The sequence below is a fragment of the Carassius gibelio genome, chromosome A5 (genome assembly GCF_023724105.1).
Source record: "Carassius gibelio isolate Cgi1373 ecotype wild population from Czech Republic chromosome A5, carGib1.2-hapl.c, whole genome shotgun sequence".
NCBI classification, from domain to species: Eukaryota; Metazoa; Chordata; class Actinopteri; order Cypriniformes; family Cyprinidae; genus Carassius; species Carassius gibelio.
Window position 1 is genome coordinate 22,816,431 of NC_068375.1, and position 20,928 is coordinate 22,837,358.

The window sequence follows — 20,928 nt, forward strand, 5'->3', positions numbered from 1 at the left end:
TAGGACTCCTAAATTTTTGCTTTTTGATTTGAGTTTTCACAAAGCATTCTAGCTCTAAAACTAGCTCCTAAATCTGTGAAAGGTTAGAAGTAGTGAAGAGGACTCCTAAGTCACTAAAATTAAACCATAAACTATAAAATGGCTGTTGCCGGCAATCTGGCTTAGAATATAAACATTATAAAAACATTTGACGATAATGAGCTTTTAAAACGGTATCACCCTGGTTTTAGATGGTATCCCAACTCAAATTTTCCTTCGATTATATCCTTGTTTTTGTTAACAAGCTGGGCAAGAAGTAACAGCTGAGCTTGTGTCCAGTTTGGTTTTCCTTTACGTAAAAGGCTTTTTATATTCATATTCACTAATTATGAGAAGCACATGTGTAAGAGGCCTGAGACTCAATCCCACAAGGGTTAGGAGTCAAACTCTGTAACCATTGGGCCACGACTTCCCCTTTTTTGAATGGCACAGAATAATCATCACAACCAATTTTATTATGCCACAACAGATACATTTTGGCAAAGTTATTAAACTACACATTTTAGGGGAGTCTCCAGGTAAAACAAGAATATTATACAAATGCTTAATAGTTGTAGGCTCATTAACTTGGAGCATAGCCGGTAAATCATTAGGACAATCACTAACCATTACACAATCTGTAAATTATTTAGCATATTAACAAGTATAATGTAATTCTATGCTGAAACATACCTTCTTGAAAATCTTGTGTTTCAGTGACAACGCACCAATATTTTCAGAGTCGCTTTAACGCGAAACAGGAAACTCATGAATATTCATGATGCTCCGCCCAACGACACCAAATATCTCAGACACAGAATATTTCCAATATTTCAGAACACCGGCGGTGACAGCAGCGTCAATCCACCTTTACAAAAATAAAATAATAATAATTCACCCCAAAAATTTCTGGGTAAGCTCTAGCACAAACTGCTGGTTTTCAGCTGAAATTTTAAGTTTCTGTTTCTTGTTCATGTTGTAAATGGAAAATGTGCATGCATTTTCGTTAACTGCAGATTTAGCATCAGCATCAGCATTAATATTCATAATATGTTGATACAGGTAACAACTAGCAATTGAGTTTGTCCGTACTGCACTAACACAACAATAGCAGAAGATAACCGACAGGTGTCGCAAACGCCTCGCTATGCGGGATACACTAGCGCAAGAGAATTGCCAATGACTGGAAAGAAGGGGATTCCGCATTTAATAATTAAAAAATGCACTACTACGTGAAAAACAGAATCGTGTAAATTTTCCTTAAGAATAATTCTTAAAAAACATCCGACGTGCATTTCCTCCAAATTACCATGTCCACATTCACAAAACAGCAATTAAAATAAACACTTTATGTGGAATAGAATATCTGTCACTCGAAATGTGTTAATTAAACCCAGAAGATTCTGAACTGTCTTGATCAACGAATCCATCTCTAGACATCAATGAAATCAATGCAGTCTCCGTGAACTGGCATTAGCGGGTTTACCAGTCTCATAGATGTACAGTCAGAGGGGGGGCATCTGAGTGTGCGGAAGAGAGCTGTACAGTAAACAATTCTGGTACGCTTGCAGGGATACACAGCAGAATTGCATGCTAGTGCAGACGTCGTATGCCGCATGTGCACGCCTGTCAGTGGAGCCTGGTTGCACACAACCGTACAAGCTGGACCAGGAGGAAAACAAGCTCGAGCGCTTATTTGGGCTCTCCTCGAGGGCGCGTGATTGCATGATGAGATTGCATGATGAGAGAGAAGAGAACTCCTGCTGTCATGAACGAATGTAAAACATACCACATATTTTAGGCAGACAATTGGTGGATAAAAAAAAGCAACTCGCCCAGCAATGGAGAACCAGACGGCGATGGAACAGCAGAGCTATGAAGACGTGCGGAAAAGCGGTTATCTCCGCAAACAGAAATCTATGCACCGGCGTTTTTTCGTTCTCCGAGCTGCCTCGGAGCAGGGCCCAGCCAGACTCGAATATTATGAAAACGAAAAGAAATTCCGAAGCAAGTCACCAGTCCCAAAGAAAGCAGTGACCCTGGACTCTTGCTTCAACATCAACAAACGGGCAGATTCAAAGAACAAGCATATGATAGTGCTGTATACCCGCGGGGAGAGCTTTGCCATAGCCGCGGACACTGAGGAGGTCCAAAACGAATGGTACCAGGCCATGCTGGATCTACAATGTAAATGTGAGCCTTTAAATTATAATAATTATTGTACACTGAGTCGAATTCATTCATATATTGCTGCAGCATGGACCTTGGTGGTTGTAGCTGCTTAACCTGCCCATCAACTTGCGCGTTGATGATGGGAGCCCCCTTGTCTTCACTGGATCTATATTTGCAAAGCTGTTTGGATTCAAATGCATGTTCTACCCCACCCGTCTGTTTAATGTAGCAACCACACCTGGAAATATGGACGCACGCGGTAATAAAACAGCCAAATTGATCGCGGTGCATGTTTTGTAGAGCCGTTCAGTACATTCATAAATTGACGAATTTGTAATTTGATTTCAATTAGATTTTTAAACGAAAATCGAAATGCGGAATGGTCAGTATTTAAATGCTCTCAGCACTAGACAGAACTACTATAGTGCGTAACGCAAGAGTGGCGCATTGTGCGGCGGACGCTGCAGCAGCGTTCACGACTGTTTTTGTTTTTCTACACATTTTGTGCAGGTTGTGCATGTAACCTACATTTCTGTCATAGCGATTCTGCCGGGGAGGGGAGCCGCGGCAGCCGTGCGTGTTTATTGGAATACGGGTCTCCTCTTGCCCCATCCCTTGTGTTTTGGTAGAATACGATCCCCCCACCCCGCCGTTGAATGAACCGATCACCGGGTTGAACAGCTGGCCATCAACGTGATGATATGGAGTCATTAGTTGCCGAGCAAGCGATTTTATAAGTCTTCCTCGGTTTGATTAGCGTCTGTAAAGGCTATAATGGATTCACTTGTCTGTAGTGTTTGTATCATGTATCAAGCTATACTGCACGAAGAGCATCTTTAATTTTCTCCGTTTTCACAAGCAGGCTACAAAATCTTTAAGTGCAACATTGGTCAGACAAACTCGAATGGTATGCAAAAAAATCAGTTTGAACCAGTTAGCATATTATAGACTAATCAGTCAAAATGAGTCCTGATCTCATTGGTTTTGGGTGGCACAGGTCTAATTTCTTGTTCTGAATTGAATGCTGCCACAAAGTAACAAATTAACATTTGCCCTTTTGACCTACAAAAAATCTGGGTGAGGATAAAATGTTATAATTTGTGGTAATAAAGTAATTGAAATAAATGTGTGTATATTTAATAAAGAAGATGTTTTAATGGCTGTTCTGTTAATAAGATAGAAAAGGCACTAATCATAACATTAATAACACAAAACTTCCTTCAGCTAATGGTGTGCTATATGAAAAAAATATATATTATTTGAAGTTAGAATTTTAATTTTTAATTATGATTATCAAGTAGATAGATATACACAATCAACATAGTGCAAAACACACTTTACATTAAAATTCCCTCAAATATGCATATTTATTAATAATTTTTATTTTATTTTATATCTATAGGTAAGACTCCCGATGAGTGTGGCAGTGGAGGAGACTGTGGACTGCCTTCCCCTGGCCCTGCCTTTAAGGAGGTCTGGCAAGTTAAAGTCTGGCCTAAAGGTTTGGGCCAAGCCAGGAATCTAGTGGGAATCTACCGACTTTGCTTGACAGACAAAACAGTCAACTTTGTCAAACTCAACTCTGATGTTGCAGCTGTGGTCCTGCAGTTGATGAATGTGCGACGCTGTGGCCACTCAGAGAACTTCTTTTTCATTGAAGTGGGTCGTTCTTCCATGACGGGTCCTGGAGAATTCTGGATGCAAGTAGAGGATTCAGTGGTGGCGCAGAACATGCATGAGACCCTTCTTGAGGCTATGAAGGCTCTGAGCGAAGAGTTTCGTCAAAGAAGCAAATCCCAGACTGTTGGTGTAAGCTGTGGAGGAGGAACTGCCTCTAACCCTATCAGTGTACCTTCTAGACGACACCACCCAAATCTGCCACCATCACAGGTTGGCTTTTCCAGACGGGCTAGAACTGAAACCCCTGGAGTCTCCAACAGCAATACGTCTCCTACTCCACGGCACGGATTCTCTAGGTCACGAACAGCAAGCATTGGGGCACGTACAGATGATGGAGGGGGGAGAGCAACAGCACTCAGCACAAGTCCGAGTCTCAATGGTTCTTCCTGCTCAACTACCCCAACCCTGAGGCCTAAACCTACACGAGCACCCACTCCAGCAAAGATCACCCTCAGCCTAGCACGATACACCCCTAACCCTGCACCTTCCCCAGCCCCCAGTCTCTCATCCAGTTCGGGTCATGGGTCAGAATGTGGGTTGGGTGGAGCTGTCTTTGGAACAATGCCCATCTGCACTTATGCTCGAATTCCTCAGAGAGTGTCCATGTCAGGATCACCCAGTGATTATGGTTCATCAGATGAGTATGGCTCCAGCCCCGGAGAGCACTCCCTGCTAGCTGCAGGAGTACCTGCTACTCTTGTTGAAGGTGGAGCCAGTTATATCCTGATGGGTCACCGAGAAGGGTCTCACAAACGAGTTCATGGACGCAGGATTCTACGTCGTTCATCTAGTCGCGAGTGTGAGGCTGAGCGCAGGCTGCTCAGCAAGCGTGCTTCCCTACCCCCCATCTCTACCCAAGAGCGTTTGGTCCCACGCCGCAGGGAGGAAGAAGAAGAGGATGAAGAAGACTATGCAGTGATGTCACGCAGTGCAAGTAGAGAGTCTTTCACATCTCGCCGAGGCTCAGGGGGTTCAGCTACAACATCATTAGTGCAGGAAAACTCAGCAGATAAAGGTGTCAGTACTAAAGGGGGGCCTGAAGACTCCTCAATTGATAGTGGATACATGTCTATGCTACCAGGTGTTACGGCTCCTCCTGCTTCATTGTCACTGTCAGTTACTGGTTCAGATGTAGTGCCAAAGGGTGGAGATGAATACATGGCAATGACCCCCAACAGTAGTGTCTCACCCCCTCAGCACATCCGCCTACCCATCAATGAGGGCTACGTGATGATGTCTCCTAACAGCAGCTGTTCACCAGACTTACATGGCTTAAGTGGAAGCATTTGGGGCAGCAGGGGCAGCATGGAGAGTCGGGCAGGCAGCGACTACATGAACATGTCACCTATATGTGCCAGGTCAGCTTGCAGTACTCCTCCATCACACCCAGAGCAGCAACCACTGCAGCCAAAGATGGTTTATTCTTATTTTTCGCTGCCACGTTCATACAAACACACTGCCCTCTCAACCCGTTTTGAGGATAATCTGGAGAGGGTTTGTATGGGTAGAGGTGAAGCAGGAGGAAAAGTTGGGCATAGTGGTTACCATTGTGGAGGGGACACACCTGTGGGCTCAGGTGGTGGTGGACAACTCTCTCTGTCATCATCATCTTTTTCCTCTAGTTCAGCTAGCAGTGAAAGCCTTGAGGAAAGGTCATTGTCTGTTGGTGGAGTGGGAAGAGCAACTAGGTTGGGTGCAGGACACAGGGTAGGGGGGGCTCACCCCAAAGTTTCAGCCCAACACCATCACCAGCAGAGATGTGGGCCAGGTGTTCAGAAACAGGGTCATTTACAGTCAAGGAAGTCATCTACTTTTTTTGTGGATGTGTCCAAAGCCAATACGCTGCCGAGAGTCAGAGAGACTTTGCTCTCAACTGCATCCCAGAGCCCTGGAGAGTATGTGAGCATTGTATATAAGGGTGAGCGAGGAGGACATAAGAAGGGGAAGACTACAGCTGAGCCAGGGAACTCTATGACACAAGGACATCAAAGAGCCTTTCACCGGCCACAGACATGTCAAGGTGGATCTGCAAACCTTCCTCGGAGCTTCTCCGCACCCCTCTCCACCTCCATCTCTTTATCGTCTGAATATGTAAACATGGACTTAGGTAACTCACCTTCTTCTCTCACTACCCTCTCTTCTTTTAAACCTGCCCCAAAGGTCAGAGAGGAGATCATCAGAGCTCCTCAAGTAGAACAAGAACCGGAAATGGGACTCAGTATGACAGGCTTGACATCTACAGATGTGGCTGCTGCTCCTTTTACAGACTATACTGAGATGAAATTTGGATTGGTTGCAGATACAACATCCAAGTCACCAAAAGCTGGCCAAACAGCTCTGCCATCGTCCATGGAGCAGGAGCATAACATGAATTTCCCTTCACCCAAGGCTTTTTCAAACGTGGATCAGGGTGCCCGTCTAGTCAGGGCGGAATCAACAGCAAGAAGGCGGCATCGCTCAGAGACATTCATCACTCCCCCAACTCACCCCCTCTCCCCCTCTGCTTCCCCTTGTTCTTTTTCTGAAACACTACCTGCTGGTCCAACACGACAGCAAGGATTAGAGAGCAACCTTTGGTCTAATAATCAGCCACCCTCTCCACAGTGTGCCAGTTCTGGAGTAGCAAATCTCCCTGCTGCTCAGGCATCTTCCTTAACCCTGGAACAAGGCCTGAACTACATTGATTTGGACTTGGTCAGTAAGGAGAATCAAACCAGTGTGGATGGACACACTGGACCTCATTCATTTTTCTCTCCTGGAGTAGGAGGGTTAACTGGGGTATTGGGTGGAGCAGGAGGAAATCCTAGCTCCAGCATCAACACATATGCCAGCATTGATTTCGTTAAATCAGATGAATTGAGAGTTCATCAGAGCAGCAGGAAGGACAGCAAAGGTAAAAACATTGTTCTTTTACCAAAAACCTATTTACTGCATTCCTAAAGCCCAATTCATATGTTTGCTTCTCCATACTGTTAGCATTTGCTTTTTAAAGTATTAATCTCTAGTGTTTTTACATTCTAACCAAAAAGCCATGATGTGACTACTGAAAATTAACAGTTGTGTCACTGCTCAATTTTTCTTTTTTTTTTGAATCCTTATCTCATTGAGGAAGAATTATAAAGGCCATAAAGTCACAATATCATTGGTCAACATACTGTTTTTCATCCAAGACAGAATGATGCAATTTTTTTATTTGTTATTCAGTATATTTGTGTTGGAAATTTAAAATATTTCCTGCTGAGGCTCACGCAGTGATTGTGATGGGCTTTTCAAGGGTTATTTTGGGGCCTCTCTCCTATCTTTCTTTTTGTTATCGAACAATAGTAAATATCGTAAGAGGCCTAGTTCTGTATTTGGACTGCTCTCTGCCTGGTTCCATCAGGGAAGAGGAGGCTGAGTGTAAGAAGAATCAGACAACTTTTGCGTTAAAGTATTTTAAAGTACCTAAGATCATTTAGGTTGTTGGTTGTGAGTGTGTGCTTGTTTGTTAAAGTTCATGAGTGCATGGTAAGGGCAGTGTGGGTACAGACATACAGTATGCATGTTTGTGCCTGTGTGTGGATAGAGAATATAGCATATCTGTGGCTTGTCTAAGTGTTTATAAGGGATACCTCTGAGCAGCCCTGTATCCGCATATATATTTAACTCACTGTGATTGTAGATAATTATGGCTATTTAACTTCAGTCTTGCTGAAAATGTTCCTGAATGTGGTTCTGCTTCTACTCATCTCTCTTCTCTTTCTCTCTGTGTTGATTTCTCCAAAATATTTAAACACTGTGGCTCTGTGATGCATTCAACATTGATTGTTTGAGGAGCCCAACATAGCAACACTGATTCAACCAAAGGTTTTGAGGGTGAGATTACCTACACTACTTTGCAAAACTCTTAGGCAGTTAGTATTTTCACCAAAAAAAAACGTATAAGAATTTTTTTTCTCTCTTTTGCTGTAGTATGTCAGTTGGAAATATCAGTTTTATCGGTACATTTCCAAACATTCCTTTTGCCATCAATTGTAATAAATCAGTGGGATTTTTGTATGGACAACATGATGAATCAGAAAAAACTGAGATCCAGAAGACTAAATCCAAAAGAACTGTGGCAACGTTTCCAAGACACTTGAAGAAACCTACCTGCAAAGCTAGAAACCTATGCACAAATGCACTGAGGACAAAAGCTGTTTTAATTGCAAAGGGTGGTCACCTTGATAAATAAAATCCATTTACTACATTATTTTTGAAAGCATCATCATTTTACAGTATTTTTACACAAGTGCCTTTTCACATTACCGTAGCTTTGCAGGTAGGTTTCTTCAAGCATCTTGGAGTTGCCACAATTTGTCTACATTTAGTCTGTCTTAGTTCTCTGTTTCTTCAAGTTATTTCAGACGGACTCGATAATGGTGAGATCAGATCTCTGTGTGGAGCACTGGCTGTTCTCACGTATACAATTAATGGCAAAAGAAAGTTTGGAAATGTAAACTTATATTTTCTACTGACACACTACAGCAAAATATAGAAATAACTGGCTCAAAACTTTTGTTGTTGTTGTTATTGTTGGTGAAATACTAATGGCTGACAACTTTTGGATTGTAGTGTATTTTTCAAACAATATATAGGAAGTGCTTTGTAAAGTGCCATTTTTGGTGCTGCAGCTGCCACTGAAACTGTACACTTCAATTTTAACTTTTTAATCTATTTTCTGTAGAACAGGTGAGTGGTGCTTGCCCATTCAAAAGTGTCACAATGCTAGGGTGTTACTAGGGCATTTCTATGTGGTTGCTAAGTTGTCTATTTTGAGTAAGAGACCCATCTTCAATAACTCAGATTTGTAGAAAAAATGGATTTAGCCTAGTCCAAAACTTTTAAAAAGAAAGAAATGTCAAGGTGTATCCTTGACTTCGCAATTTACTTCAGTGTTAGGCTTGATAAACGTGCTAAAAACCATCTTACTTAAACTACTTAGCATCAGGGTGGAAAGTGTGCGGGGGTGGAAATTGTGTAAGACGAATAGTATGAAAGACAAAGAAAGGTTTTTAGTGGTTGAAAGATAGATGACACCAGAAAGCAAAAGAATGGACTAACAGAGAGTATGTGGTCTCTGAAAGACAGTAAGGTTGTGACTTGATAGACAATGAAAGATTAACAGAGACAGACAAGGAGTCAGATCGTCAATGCACGTATTGTGTGACTCTCTGAAGGCTTTACCTCATACAAACCCAGTCACCACAGTGGTGCTAAGAAAAGGGGAATCTGCTCCGACCCGAAGCTGTCTAGACAGGCAGGTTGCTGTTGGTCAGAAGAGCTGTAATCTAGTCTAGAGGAGAATACATTCCTTTATAGTGGACCTGAAGGAGGGCATTTACATACACCAGCATTAATGCATGGCAGTGTACTGTATATGTGAGTTTTGTGCATGTGCAGTGATGCATTACATTACCCAGCTAGAATTATCATCAGTTAATGGAGAAAAAAAATCTGATTTGTCCTCAGTGTAACTCTTCCCAGTAACACACCTCTCATAGGGCAGAAGTTTAGGATCAGTATGTTTTTGTCTGAATTCATATTTGTTGTAAAAGTACAAATCTTTGCTCTCCTTTTGAAAACTGCTTTCATGTGCTGATTTTGCGTCTTATGGTTTGTATATATTTTTTTTCTGTTGTATGAGTGTTGAAGAAGGTCTTTGTAGTCTACATCTGATCCTGCAACCTTATTGGACCTGATGAAGCTAAACCTCTTACTAAAGAACAGTGTCATTCTATTCAAAGGCCTATTCTGCATCTCAATACAAATAGTGCAGTGATCACAAGATGTCTTTCATCATTTTACAACATAGAAATATAATGTTAGCTTAGAATTCTGTCATCTTAAAGCCTTTAACTTACACAGATATTTTCAAACCTTCAAATTAATTTACAATTAATTTAAATAATACATTTACAAGTACAGTGATAAATAGAGAAAATGTAGTTTTATAGTAATAATAATGTGGCTTAAAAGGATTGTTCACCCAAAAATGATTTACTCACATTCAAGCCAACCTATGTGTATGACTTTCTTCATCAGATGAATACTATTGGAGTTTCATTTAAAGAATGCCCTGGCTCTTTCTATCTTTATAATGGCAGTGAATGGTGGTAAAGATTTGGAAGAAAAATACAGTGCATCCATATTATAAAAAGTGCCTTATAATTTACTCACCCCCATGTCATCCAATATGTTCATGTCTTCTGTATTCAGTTGCAAAGAACTTAAGGTTTTTGAGGAAAACATTCCAGGATCTTCCAGACGAGCATTTGTGGTTAAAAGGTATATCCATTAAAATTTTTTTAAAGAAAATAACAGATCGTTTTACTAAATAAGATGTAGAGCTCTCTGAAGCTGCACTGAAACTGCAATTTGGACCTTCAACCCATTGGCCACCATTGAAGTCCATTATGTGGAGAAAATCCTGGAATGTTATTTCTTTGTGATTAAGAAAGAAAGATAAGAACGTCTTGAATGACATGCAGGTGGGTAAATTATCAGGACATTTTTATTCTGGAATTGAACTAATCCTTTAATGTTAGTGTTACACCTTTAAAGTGTTTCCTCAGGAAAAGACTGAAATTTAAGTTGTTATTTACTGAATCACAATATCACTGTTCTAGTTGATATTCACTAATTGAATGTTCACTAATTGAATTTAATGCTGTACTGTTGACTGAACAATTTGACTGTACTGTACATGCTTGACCTTTTGAAGGTTATATTTCAAGCCTTGTTTATTCCATTTGAAGCCTAAAACTTTATAAGACATTAAAAAATGTGCTTTTGTAGTGGAAGAAAAATGATTTGATGCTTATTTTGGATGTTTGATTTGTCCTACGTCAAAGGAAGACTCATCCGTTTCGTTTCCTTAGTGATACTAATGAGAATGTTGTTCGTTTTCTCCCCCCTGCTTGTCTGTCTTTGTCTCTCAGTCTGTGCTTGTCAGCCAGAGATTCAGCACCATCCTCTCCAAGTCTTTGACAGTATCACACACATACATATATACATGCTCATTGGAGTCAAGGTGTAAAATCTAGACTGACAGTCACAGGCCCTCAACCAAAACAACTATTTATCCTGCAGCTCTAGTTACTATTGCCGTGCATGTTTTTCTTATTAAATATAATGTGTTAATAATTAGTTATAATACACCATGGTCCTGGAGATTGGCCGATTGACCCTTTTCACAGACTGTAATAATGTGGTTCCACAGTTAATGTAGCAAAGTTTTATATAAATGTTTTATTTTTATTTTATGTACATTTATAACACTATGCTTTGTGTTATATCACCTATTACCTATATTACATTGAATTAAAACTAGTTAATGCTGATGTCAGTGTTTCTAACACAATGGCTGAGGGAGGAATGGCAAATTTCTCTCCCCTGAACACTGTAGTCAACTTCAATTTTTCCTCCATTGGAAAGTCATAGAAATGCTATTGTGGATTTTTCTTTTGCTATTGAAGCAAATGGGAATGGAAATACACACGTGTTGTAGTTTCCTTTCACCACTAGGAGTTTACACTATGACCAAAAACCCTGGAAATGTGAAAAGTGTCCATATTTTACACCTTGTGTGGCCATCCTCATCAAACACCTGAACCAGCTAATCAAGGTCTTCAGGATTATTTGAGAATCACTGAGCATGTTGGCCCTAGACCGTGCAGGAAAGTAAGATTTTGCTTGTGTATAGCTGTCAATAAATGATTATGAAATTATTAATGCTAACTCTTGTTAGGTTGCCCATGGTTCTTAGGCTGGTGCTTGTGCATCTGATCCTGTCAATTATTATTATTTTTTATTATGTAAATATTCTACAAATGTTCTAGTAAATATTGCTTAATTTTAGTTATTAAGTGGATTTAAGAAATCCAGGGATAATTTACAACATGTTTTTTGCACATGCCTTCCATAATGGACAGTAAGTCAATAAATTTTTTAATTCATCTTTGAAACCCTGAAAATACATTTCATTCTAGACACTGTCTGTATAAGACGGTCAGTGGAAACCGATGCCATATATGTTAAGCAAACACCATCTGCATATACATATATATATATATATATATATATATATATATATATATATATATATATATATATATATATATATATATATATATATATATATATACAGTATGTGTGTGTGTCTAGGAGAAAGTGTGTTTGTGTGTGTGTGTGTGTGTGTGTGTGTATGAATATGGGTATATGTGTGTGGGTAGGTGCTTGTCTGCAGGGAGAGAGATTATGGTTAACTCAAGTGGGTGTACCGAGAGCAGAGCCAATTGATCTGTCTGCTGTTAACAAACCATTCACACACACACATACTGTCACACACAAACACTCACTCATGTGTATGCACTCAGAGCAGGAGGCACAGGTAGACTGATAGTTGGGATGAGAAATAGTGAGTTGTAATGCGTGTGTTAGAATGCTGGTATAGTAAGGTTGGAAGAGAGAGATTGTGTGTATTGTTGGATTCATTTCATTGCTCTAGACTCGAGAGTCTGTGGCATTTTATACAGTAAGGTGAAGGTGGCAGCTGGCCAGTTCACTCACATATACAGCAAATGTGTAGGACTCTTCCAAGAAGCATGCCATGCATCCTGTCTACTACTAGTGATGTCACAAATTAGCATTTGTACTGAGAGATGACATGGCATCGCTGATGGAGACAATGTTGTCATTTTGTGCACTGTTCTTTTATTCCCTTTATTTTACCTGTTATATACACAGCTAAAATATTTTCTTTCTTCTATTTAGAAATGTCTTGACAATTATTGTGTGTCTTTATTTCTGCACAATGATCATGTGGATCAACAACGAGTGTGAAGTCGCTTATGCTAAACAGCTGCATTTATTGGATCAAAAATATAGTCAAAACAGTTATATTTAATATTCCTGCAAAGCTGCATTTCCAGCAGCCATTACTCCAGTCTTCAGTGTCACATGATCATTCATTCTACGTTCAAGTCATATTTTGGGGGGGATTCAAAGGCCTGTTTTGTCTCTCTTGGCCTTTCACATTTAAGTCACACTCTGTCCTCTTCGACAGATCCATACAACATTCTCTGTCACAAATCAAACACCTCCCACAGTACATAAACAGACCCAAACACATGCAAACCACTCTCTATGTGTCTCTCTCTCCACTAGCATATGCAGACACACACACATCTGTCCTAGCCTATGTGTCTTTGAGCTTGCCTCACTCATGTCTGTTTTCTATATTTGGCAATGACAGTGTTGGTCTGTTAGAGAGAAAAGGAGGAAGCCACCAATTCAGGATGGAGAAGCAACGTTGTGATCCAGATTATAGTCAAATGATCTAGCAATTTATTATAGACAACTGGATGTGTTGTCTTTTCAGTCCTCCAAGTTATTTTCATGAGTCACACTGTGTGCATGTTTGCATGTAAAGAAATGATCTATTCACTCTGTACTTTAGCATAGAGGTGGAATATTTTCATTACCACCATTTGTGTGTCCCAATTATGTACTACAGCTTCATATGATTTACAGGATATTGAGCTTAGTTGAACTCACTTTATTTGTTGTATTGATGCTTCAGGAACATTTAAGACTTGATTCATTTGAATCTTCCTATTAGACTTGCACCAAAAGAAACTGTAAAGGAAAAGCGTTGTCTATATTTCTTGAATAACCTAACATTCAATTGTTAATAATTAGAGGTAGTAGGCTATTGTTGTGGTGGAGGGATGCTGGAAGCATTGTCAGTTGAAGCAAGGCAAGAATTTTTTATATATGCGTATATGTTACCCTGGATCACAAAATCTGAAAGCTGAATAAATATACTCTCCATTGATGTATGGTTTATTTATGGTCAATATTTAGCAGAGATACAACTATTTTAATGTCTGGAATCTGAGGGTGCAAAAATGTTGAGAAAAACACCTTTTAATTTGTCCAAATGAGTTCTTTGCAATGCATATTTCTGATCAAAAATGAATTTAGCTAAATATCTTCATGGAACATGATTTTTACTTAATATCCTAATGATTTTTGGCGTAAAAGAAAAATCAATAATTTTGACCCATTCAATGTATTTTTTGGCTATTGCTACGGATATACCCCAGCGACTTAAGACTGGTTTTGTGGTCCACGGTCACAATTATGCTCATTTTTACCTTCACCAGGTTGAAATAATAAGTAACGATAAATGCTATAGTAGATCAGTAGATCAGCATGGTCTCTTTGCTGAATTAAAAGAACACAAACTTTAATTCTGCAGGATTGCAGCATTGCAGTAAAGTGAAGCATATTTGTACATTTTGTATGTGTTATAGAAGTATGGGGAGCATGAGATCATATTACGACTGCAGTGTCTATAGAAATTTCACATGCTCAAAGTCCAGTGTGACCGTGGCTTTAGACAGTTGTCGTGTGTGTGTGCTTACATCGACTTTCACAGGGAGGAGTGTTTGCAGTGTGTGGGCACACTCTCACTTTTACACAGGGAGGAGTGTTTGCAGCTTGAGCACTGTGTGCTGCGTTTACAGTGTGTGAGGTGCTTCTCACTCGAGTGTAGGCTGTTCACATACTGCACTACATCTTTGACTGTGAACCTGTCTGGCCTTTTTGTGCATATAGACTGATGTGTGCGTGTGTATGTGTGTGGGCATCCAGGATATGATATCAGATTTGTGTAAGTCCACGTATAGCAATACTGTCAGTAAAAAAGACAGAAATAGAGTATTTTGATATTTCCTAAACATGTCTGACAGTAAAAGTGCAGTGAAGAAAAAAAGATAAGAAATTGAGAACTCCAGGTAAAAGTAAATAAATAAATAAATGAAAATGTGGAAATCCCATGGGACCTGTTCATTGATGATTTTATACAGAGAGTAGAAGAAATAGACAGAAAGAAAGATTCTCAAGTAAACAGAATAAAAAAAATCTAAGTGATGATCAGCTTCTAATTACGTTTCCTTTTAGATATTTTTCAAGTGTGTGTTTCGCTGCTTGAATGTGTGTATGTGTGTGTGTTTGTGCGTATCTGAATCTTTTCCCACTGTCTCCTGTCTCTAGACTAAACTGAAAGTGGTTTGGTGCCTCTGTGACTATGTTATCCTCTGGTATGCTGTTTGTTTTAACATTGAGACTAAGAGTATGAGACTGCGTAGGTAATGGCCTACAGTAGACTGGCACCAGTGTCCTCTAATGACCTCACATCTGAAGGCAGCACTGTGAAAACACATCATTTTGTGTTTGCTGCCTTGAGAATTCAGATTAATAAAGGCAAAAGATAAACCAGATGTTTATGGCAAAAATGAATCTCTGATAAAATAAGCACAACAAGTTTTCCGGCCAAATTTGCTAATTCAAAAGTAGTGGAAATAATTAATTTTTCAGGGTTTTTTTAATGTTTTTGAAGTCTCTTATGCTCAATGCTGCATTTAAAAACTGGAAATGGGAAAAAATGGAAATATTGTGAAATATTATTACAATTTAAAATGTATTGTCTATTTCAAAACACCTGTATTTTAAATTAAATTAAACTTATTCATGTGATATCAAAGCTGAATTTTCAGTAGCCATTACTCCAGTCTTCAATGTCCTCAAGAAACATTCCTTATTATTATCATAAATTATTTATTGTTATTATTATTATTATTTATTTTATTTTTTTAACTGAACCCCAACTTTTGAATGTTAGTGTATATAATAATATATTTTAATGTATTTATTTTACTGCTCACCTGCAATAGTCATTAGATTTGTACTTTTGATGCCTAATCTGTCTCTGTCTGTTTTTCTTTTTGCAGATTGTTAAAGTGCTCCTGCTTTCGGACCAGTCAGCACCTGTCCTTCCTGCGTGAGTGTGTTTGTCTGTGTGTGTGTGTGCACCTGATGTGTCCTGAAAAATGGTGCGATTCTCCACATCCCTCAGCAGTGGACATGTAACTGCCCTTGCCTCATAAAAACATTTACTCTCATTAGTTGCCATTGGTTCCATTGAAAATTACATTTGTGCCAAAAAACTATCGTTCATTTCCGTCAGACATCACTGAGATGGACATGTCCTTCAGCCGCTTGTGAAGGGCCACTGCGACTCTGACTGCCAACCAGGAGCCGATGGTATTGCTTTTCTCCTCTACCACATACTTTCAATTATTGTAAGAGAGATGTTAAATAGTATAATGATAGATCAAAAATATATAGCAGACATAATATTACTGAGAATATATCTATCTATATATAAATACAACTTTTTTTTTAGAAAAGTGCCTCATTTTTGATTGTAGCCATTTTTACACAGGTCTCAATGTGCTCTGTAAGAAATGCTTTAGTTTTTTTGTTGTTGCTGTTATTTTGTTTTGCTTTCCCATTCCTTTGTGTTCGCTATGCTGAACAAAGTCGAAAGACAGAAAGTCACAAGTAATTGAAGTGAAGAAAAACTACTAGATAGATGGAAGAGCTTTATTTGCCATGGTTTATATAAACAGATTGCCTTACTGTGCTGTATTTGTGTATGTGCTTGAATGTGTGTTTGTGTGTGTGTGTGTGTGTGTGTGTTTGTGTGTAATCAGTCGTCTAAGCCTCAGCCATGTTGTGCCTCAGTACACTAAAAAAGATCTGGACACACACACACAGCAAGATCAAAACTGATTGCATATACTATACTGCTGTGTGATTAAAACTTTATTGACTCAACACAAATAAACACTAAAACAACTTCATATTATCCACTCTTTCTTCTAATTATCTGAGCATAGTAGCATCAGATGGCTATGAGCACAAAATCAGATGACTGATAGGTGTCTGATCAATATAATGGAAACTGTGTGTGTGTGTGTGTGTGTGTGTGTGTGTGTGTGTGTGTGTGCGTGTGTGTGTGTGTGTGTGTGTGTGTGTCCATAGCCTATTGTCTTTAGTCACATAACCAGGGTTGTGTTTTAATGTAGTGCTTCCCATCCCCAGGTTATTTTGGTCACACACACTCACATTCAGATTTAAAACTGTGCCTCCCTCAAATGCAGCTCTGTTATCACAGACTCAGCTGCTATATGAATTTAACACATACACTTAGCCAAATGCCGATATCCAAATTTTCCATCAGACTTGTTGATGATACTCTGACTGGTTTTTAAAGTCAACTTACTTTTACACACACACATGCTTAACTTGCCCTATAATAGAGAATGTGACCCAGTTTCCTCTGCTTTCGCTTATTTTGTTCAGTATTGCAATTTACAAATGAGATTTACAAGGGATCTTTTTGCCATCTGGGCTATGGGCTTTTTTGAAACGTAGCATGTTGTTATTTTTTATTGATTCATAATTTTTTTCTTTTCTTTTTTTCTAAACACCTGTTTTGACTTTTACGATTCATTTTGTTGGCTTCTGCAATTTTCTAATTAATCTAGATTTTGTTTTGTGTAGTGTATGTAACTTGCAAAAACAAAATGATCCTGTTTTAGTGCCAAATTCATAGTAAAACATGCTTTTTAATACCAGATTTTTAGTAACCAATATTTTCCTCGTTTGCCTGCACAATCTGCGTGTTTTCTATCACCTATTTTGCCAATGTAGTCTCAATATCTCACATAGTACAACAGCTGCCTTCAGTTACCAGGAATCAACATGAAGCCTTATAGTGCTTATATGAATGCCTTTTCTATCATGTAAAAATAAGAGTTTCCTTAGGTTATGCATATTATATGGTTCATTTATATGTAAAAATGTGACATTCAATGCAGTGTTTCTAAGTGTTTAATAGAGGTTACATTTGCTTAAAGTATTTATACTCATAATTCTCATCACTTATACAGTGGTTGTTAGTGATTACAGATAACATGCATACCTCCCACCAAAACGTTCACATCCTTCATAATCTTTACTAGGGATTAAATCTAACAGAACAACAACAGGTGGTGAATATAATGTGGAGTGGGCTTAATAAAGTCCCCTTCCGAGTTTTAACCTCTGTGTTTACTTCTCATTCTGAGCCAGACATATGCCTTTTTAATCCACCTCATAGGTAGACCATTACAAAAACAAAGACAGTCTTTGTCCAGTCCAACTGCAATGTGTGTTTGGCTATTCTCTTTTATTTTCTATATTTTGATTGCCTTATTGTCTATATTAGCTATTATTTAACACACGGCAGCTGTAAAAGATGCTTTTTATTCTAGAACAGTGGAAATTATGTTTGAAGATTCTGCATTCTAGCAGTGGGATTTTTCTTTCTCCAGAATGACAATTCTATTGAGTCTGGTTTTGTGTATAAAATTGTATGTCCCCAGACTTTCTTTCCAGAAAACATTTACATGGTATTAACTGGTGTAGAAATACAGCCAAGGTCATATATACTGTAGGTATGGACTATCTATGTATAGTCCAGGAAAAAAAAGATACTAAAAAAGAAAAATAATCCTTTATTGTATTTAAGTACCTGCAATTGTTTGGGAAAAGGGTCTGACATGCACAATCAGGGGTCTGTGTAAAGTTGCAAAGTTGATCTGTTCTTCTGTATATCTAATTCTATGAAACATTAAATTACAGTTGTGTATAAAGGGGTTTCATTAAGAGAGTGAATAGGCTGTGGGCTACTGTACAGTTCTGTGAATAAAAGGGAAATACTGGGCTTGGGTGGGCAATGGGAGACTGTATGGTATGGATATAGTAGAAATGTTTGTTGAATTCAGAAATTCCTCAATGATTATTGCCTGTGATTAAGACAATGTCACTCCAATTTAAGAAAAAAAAAGATGAAAAAAGAATGAGAGAACCGAAATGAGTGTCCTGTGTCTTTTTTAAAATAGCCGTCCATGTTGGAAAGGTGTGTGCGCGCGCGTGCATGTGTTTGTGTGACTGAAGTCTAGACAGACACCCGCCTCTTAAATGACTTCCAAGGATAAACCACCTGCTAAGCCTCATGATCATAACAGGCACGAGTGTGAACGTGAACGCGCGTGTGTCTGCGTGTGCCGACGGACAGTCTGGTCCCCATTTCACTCTGAGGCGGCCATTACCCCTTGAAAAACACAACACCACATCCCTCGCAAGGGAAGATAGAAACGTTCACAATCGTTCAGTGCGTCTGTGTGCCAAAGTTAGGCCTCTGAGGACATCGTGTGGTTAGTGTGTGGTAAAACATCAACAACGGCTGCTGTTTTTATGAAGTGCACAGAAATCTGCCCCCCCCCACCCCCTTTTCTTTTCAGTAATTAACATTTTGTCTAACTAACATCTGCTGTTACGTTCCACATATAAAGTAAGACATACATGTTTGAAAACATGAGCATGACTTGGTCTTACACTAGAACTCAGGGGCAGCATGCTCAGCTAAATTAAAGGTTAAAAAAAATTGTTGCATACCTGAATATAAAATAATTGCATATATTTTTTCCTCTCTGTAGGTATCAAGTCAGCATTTTAATGGTGGTTCATGATCATCACACATTTGACCATGAGCACATTGTGCCAAACAGCAGTAAAATTGTGGAAAGGGAGAATACACTTAACGTTACTTACTGGACTTTTGGACACTTACTAGACGATCTGTTCTATGAGGATGAAGTGTAAAAAAAAAGATGCTGTAAGGTGGCTGAAATCGCAATATTTTCATCTCATCAACATGCATGACATAAAGATTGGCTTTTTTCTTTCTCTTATTTTGTTTTAGTTTATAACCACAACTTTCTAAATATAAAACTCTAAGTTTGATGTTTACATATGTGGGCAGGTACAGTAAACTTGTTAATAAAAATGTGTGGGGTCGCTGAGTTGCAAAACATATAAAACACATCTAAAATACTTATTTTGCTGCTGATTATCTAAACTGTGGTAAAATGTGGTGACCAAAAAGAACCGGGGTCATCTAATGTTCAGCACTGATAAAAGAGGAGTCTGAGGAACTTGAATTGCACAAAGGTCCATACTTGGCTCTAGACAGTATAGGCCTACCCTACCCTTATCAAAAAGTAGTAAACTGAAAGTTTATTTTACTGAGTATACTTAAGAAAAGTTCAAGTATATTTTTTTATGTAGCAAGTATACAAATATCAGTGTTCTAGTAGTATACTTGTGTACTGTTTCAGTACTCCTTGGGACTAAATTGGCCCACTTTCTAGTATATAAAAGTATACTTTAAGTATAACAGTAGCTAACTCTGAGTACACAACTAGTTTACCTCTATGTTTGTAGTTTGTACTCCAATTATACTAAAAGTGAACTTATAGGAATACTAGTTTACTAGTTAAATGCTTTGTAGGCTTTGAAGTATAGTCTCAGTAAACTTCTAGTTTAGTAGTTTTATACTTTAAGTATACTTAAGTTTTCTTTAAGTGAACTTTAGATCATAATTTAAGTGTACTATGTCCCTATTTAGGTTAATTATTAATTTATAATTACACACATTTTATTGAAAATTGAATTATCAGGCCATAGGCTACCCTTACTAAAAATAAGTTTATTCAAGTGTGCTATTAGTATACATCTTTTAAACTAAATGTAATACAGAATATAGAGGTTTGTTCCGGAAAGTACCACTGTTGCTGAATGTATTGGCTTATTTTTTTTTTCCAATAACTCACACAAAGTTACTTGTTATCACCTAGTGGCGTAACTATGTAAATGGCATAAAAAAAATCTTCAATAGCCCAAAAATACACAAACTAACAGTCTTGAAGATGAAAATTTAGAAAAGCGGAGTTATAAATAATAAAACAGTTGGATCAAAATTACTACTAACATTTCAGCAGACATGGCATGTTATAATAACGACAGATGTAGTTCATCACTTTACGTACGAAACCTTTCCACAAACAAAAATGCTAAGACTTTATTTTAATTTTGATCTGTGTTTATGTTATGTATTGTATAACTGATTTTGATAAATACTCCATGCAAAGTAGAGTTGTATTTTATATAGAGAGCTCAGCGCTGCGGATCATTTCAGAAAGATAACACCTTCACACCGGTTGACTATGGACTATAATATATATATTAAATATATACTGTTCATTTGCTTGCACAGACCGATTGGTTTGTGTCCTTACACAT

General features: G+C 38.5%; 1 protein-coding gene across 1 annotated transcript; it reads left to right on the plus strand.

Moving 5' to 3' along the window:
- Nucleotides 1-1,409: 1,409 nt before the first annotated feature.
- Nucleotides 1,410-18,657, plus strand: si:ch211-284e13.4 (insulin receptor substrate 1-B). The gene is made up of 3 exons (XM_052592562.1): nucleotides 1,410-2,211; nucleotides 3,593-6,763; nucleotides 15,687-18,657. The coding sequence occupies exons 1-3, from the start codon at nucleotides 1,860-1,862 to the stop codon at nucleotides 15,692-15,694; spliced, it is 3,531 nt and encodes a 1,176-aa protein (XP_052448522.1). The 5' UTR covers nucleotides 1,410-1,859; the 3' UTR covers nucleotides 15,695-18,657.
- Nucleotides 18,658-20,928: the final 2,271 nt, after the last annotated feature.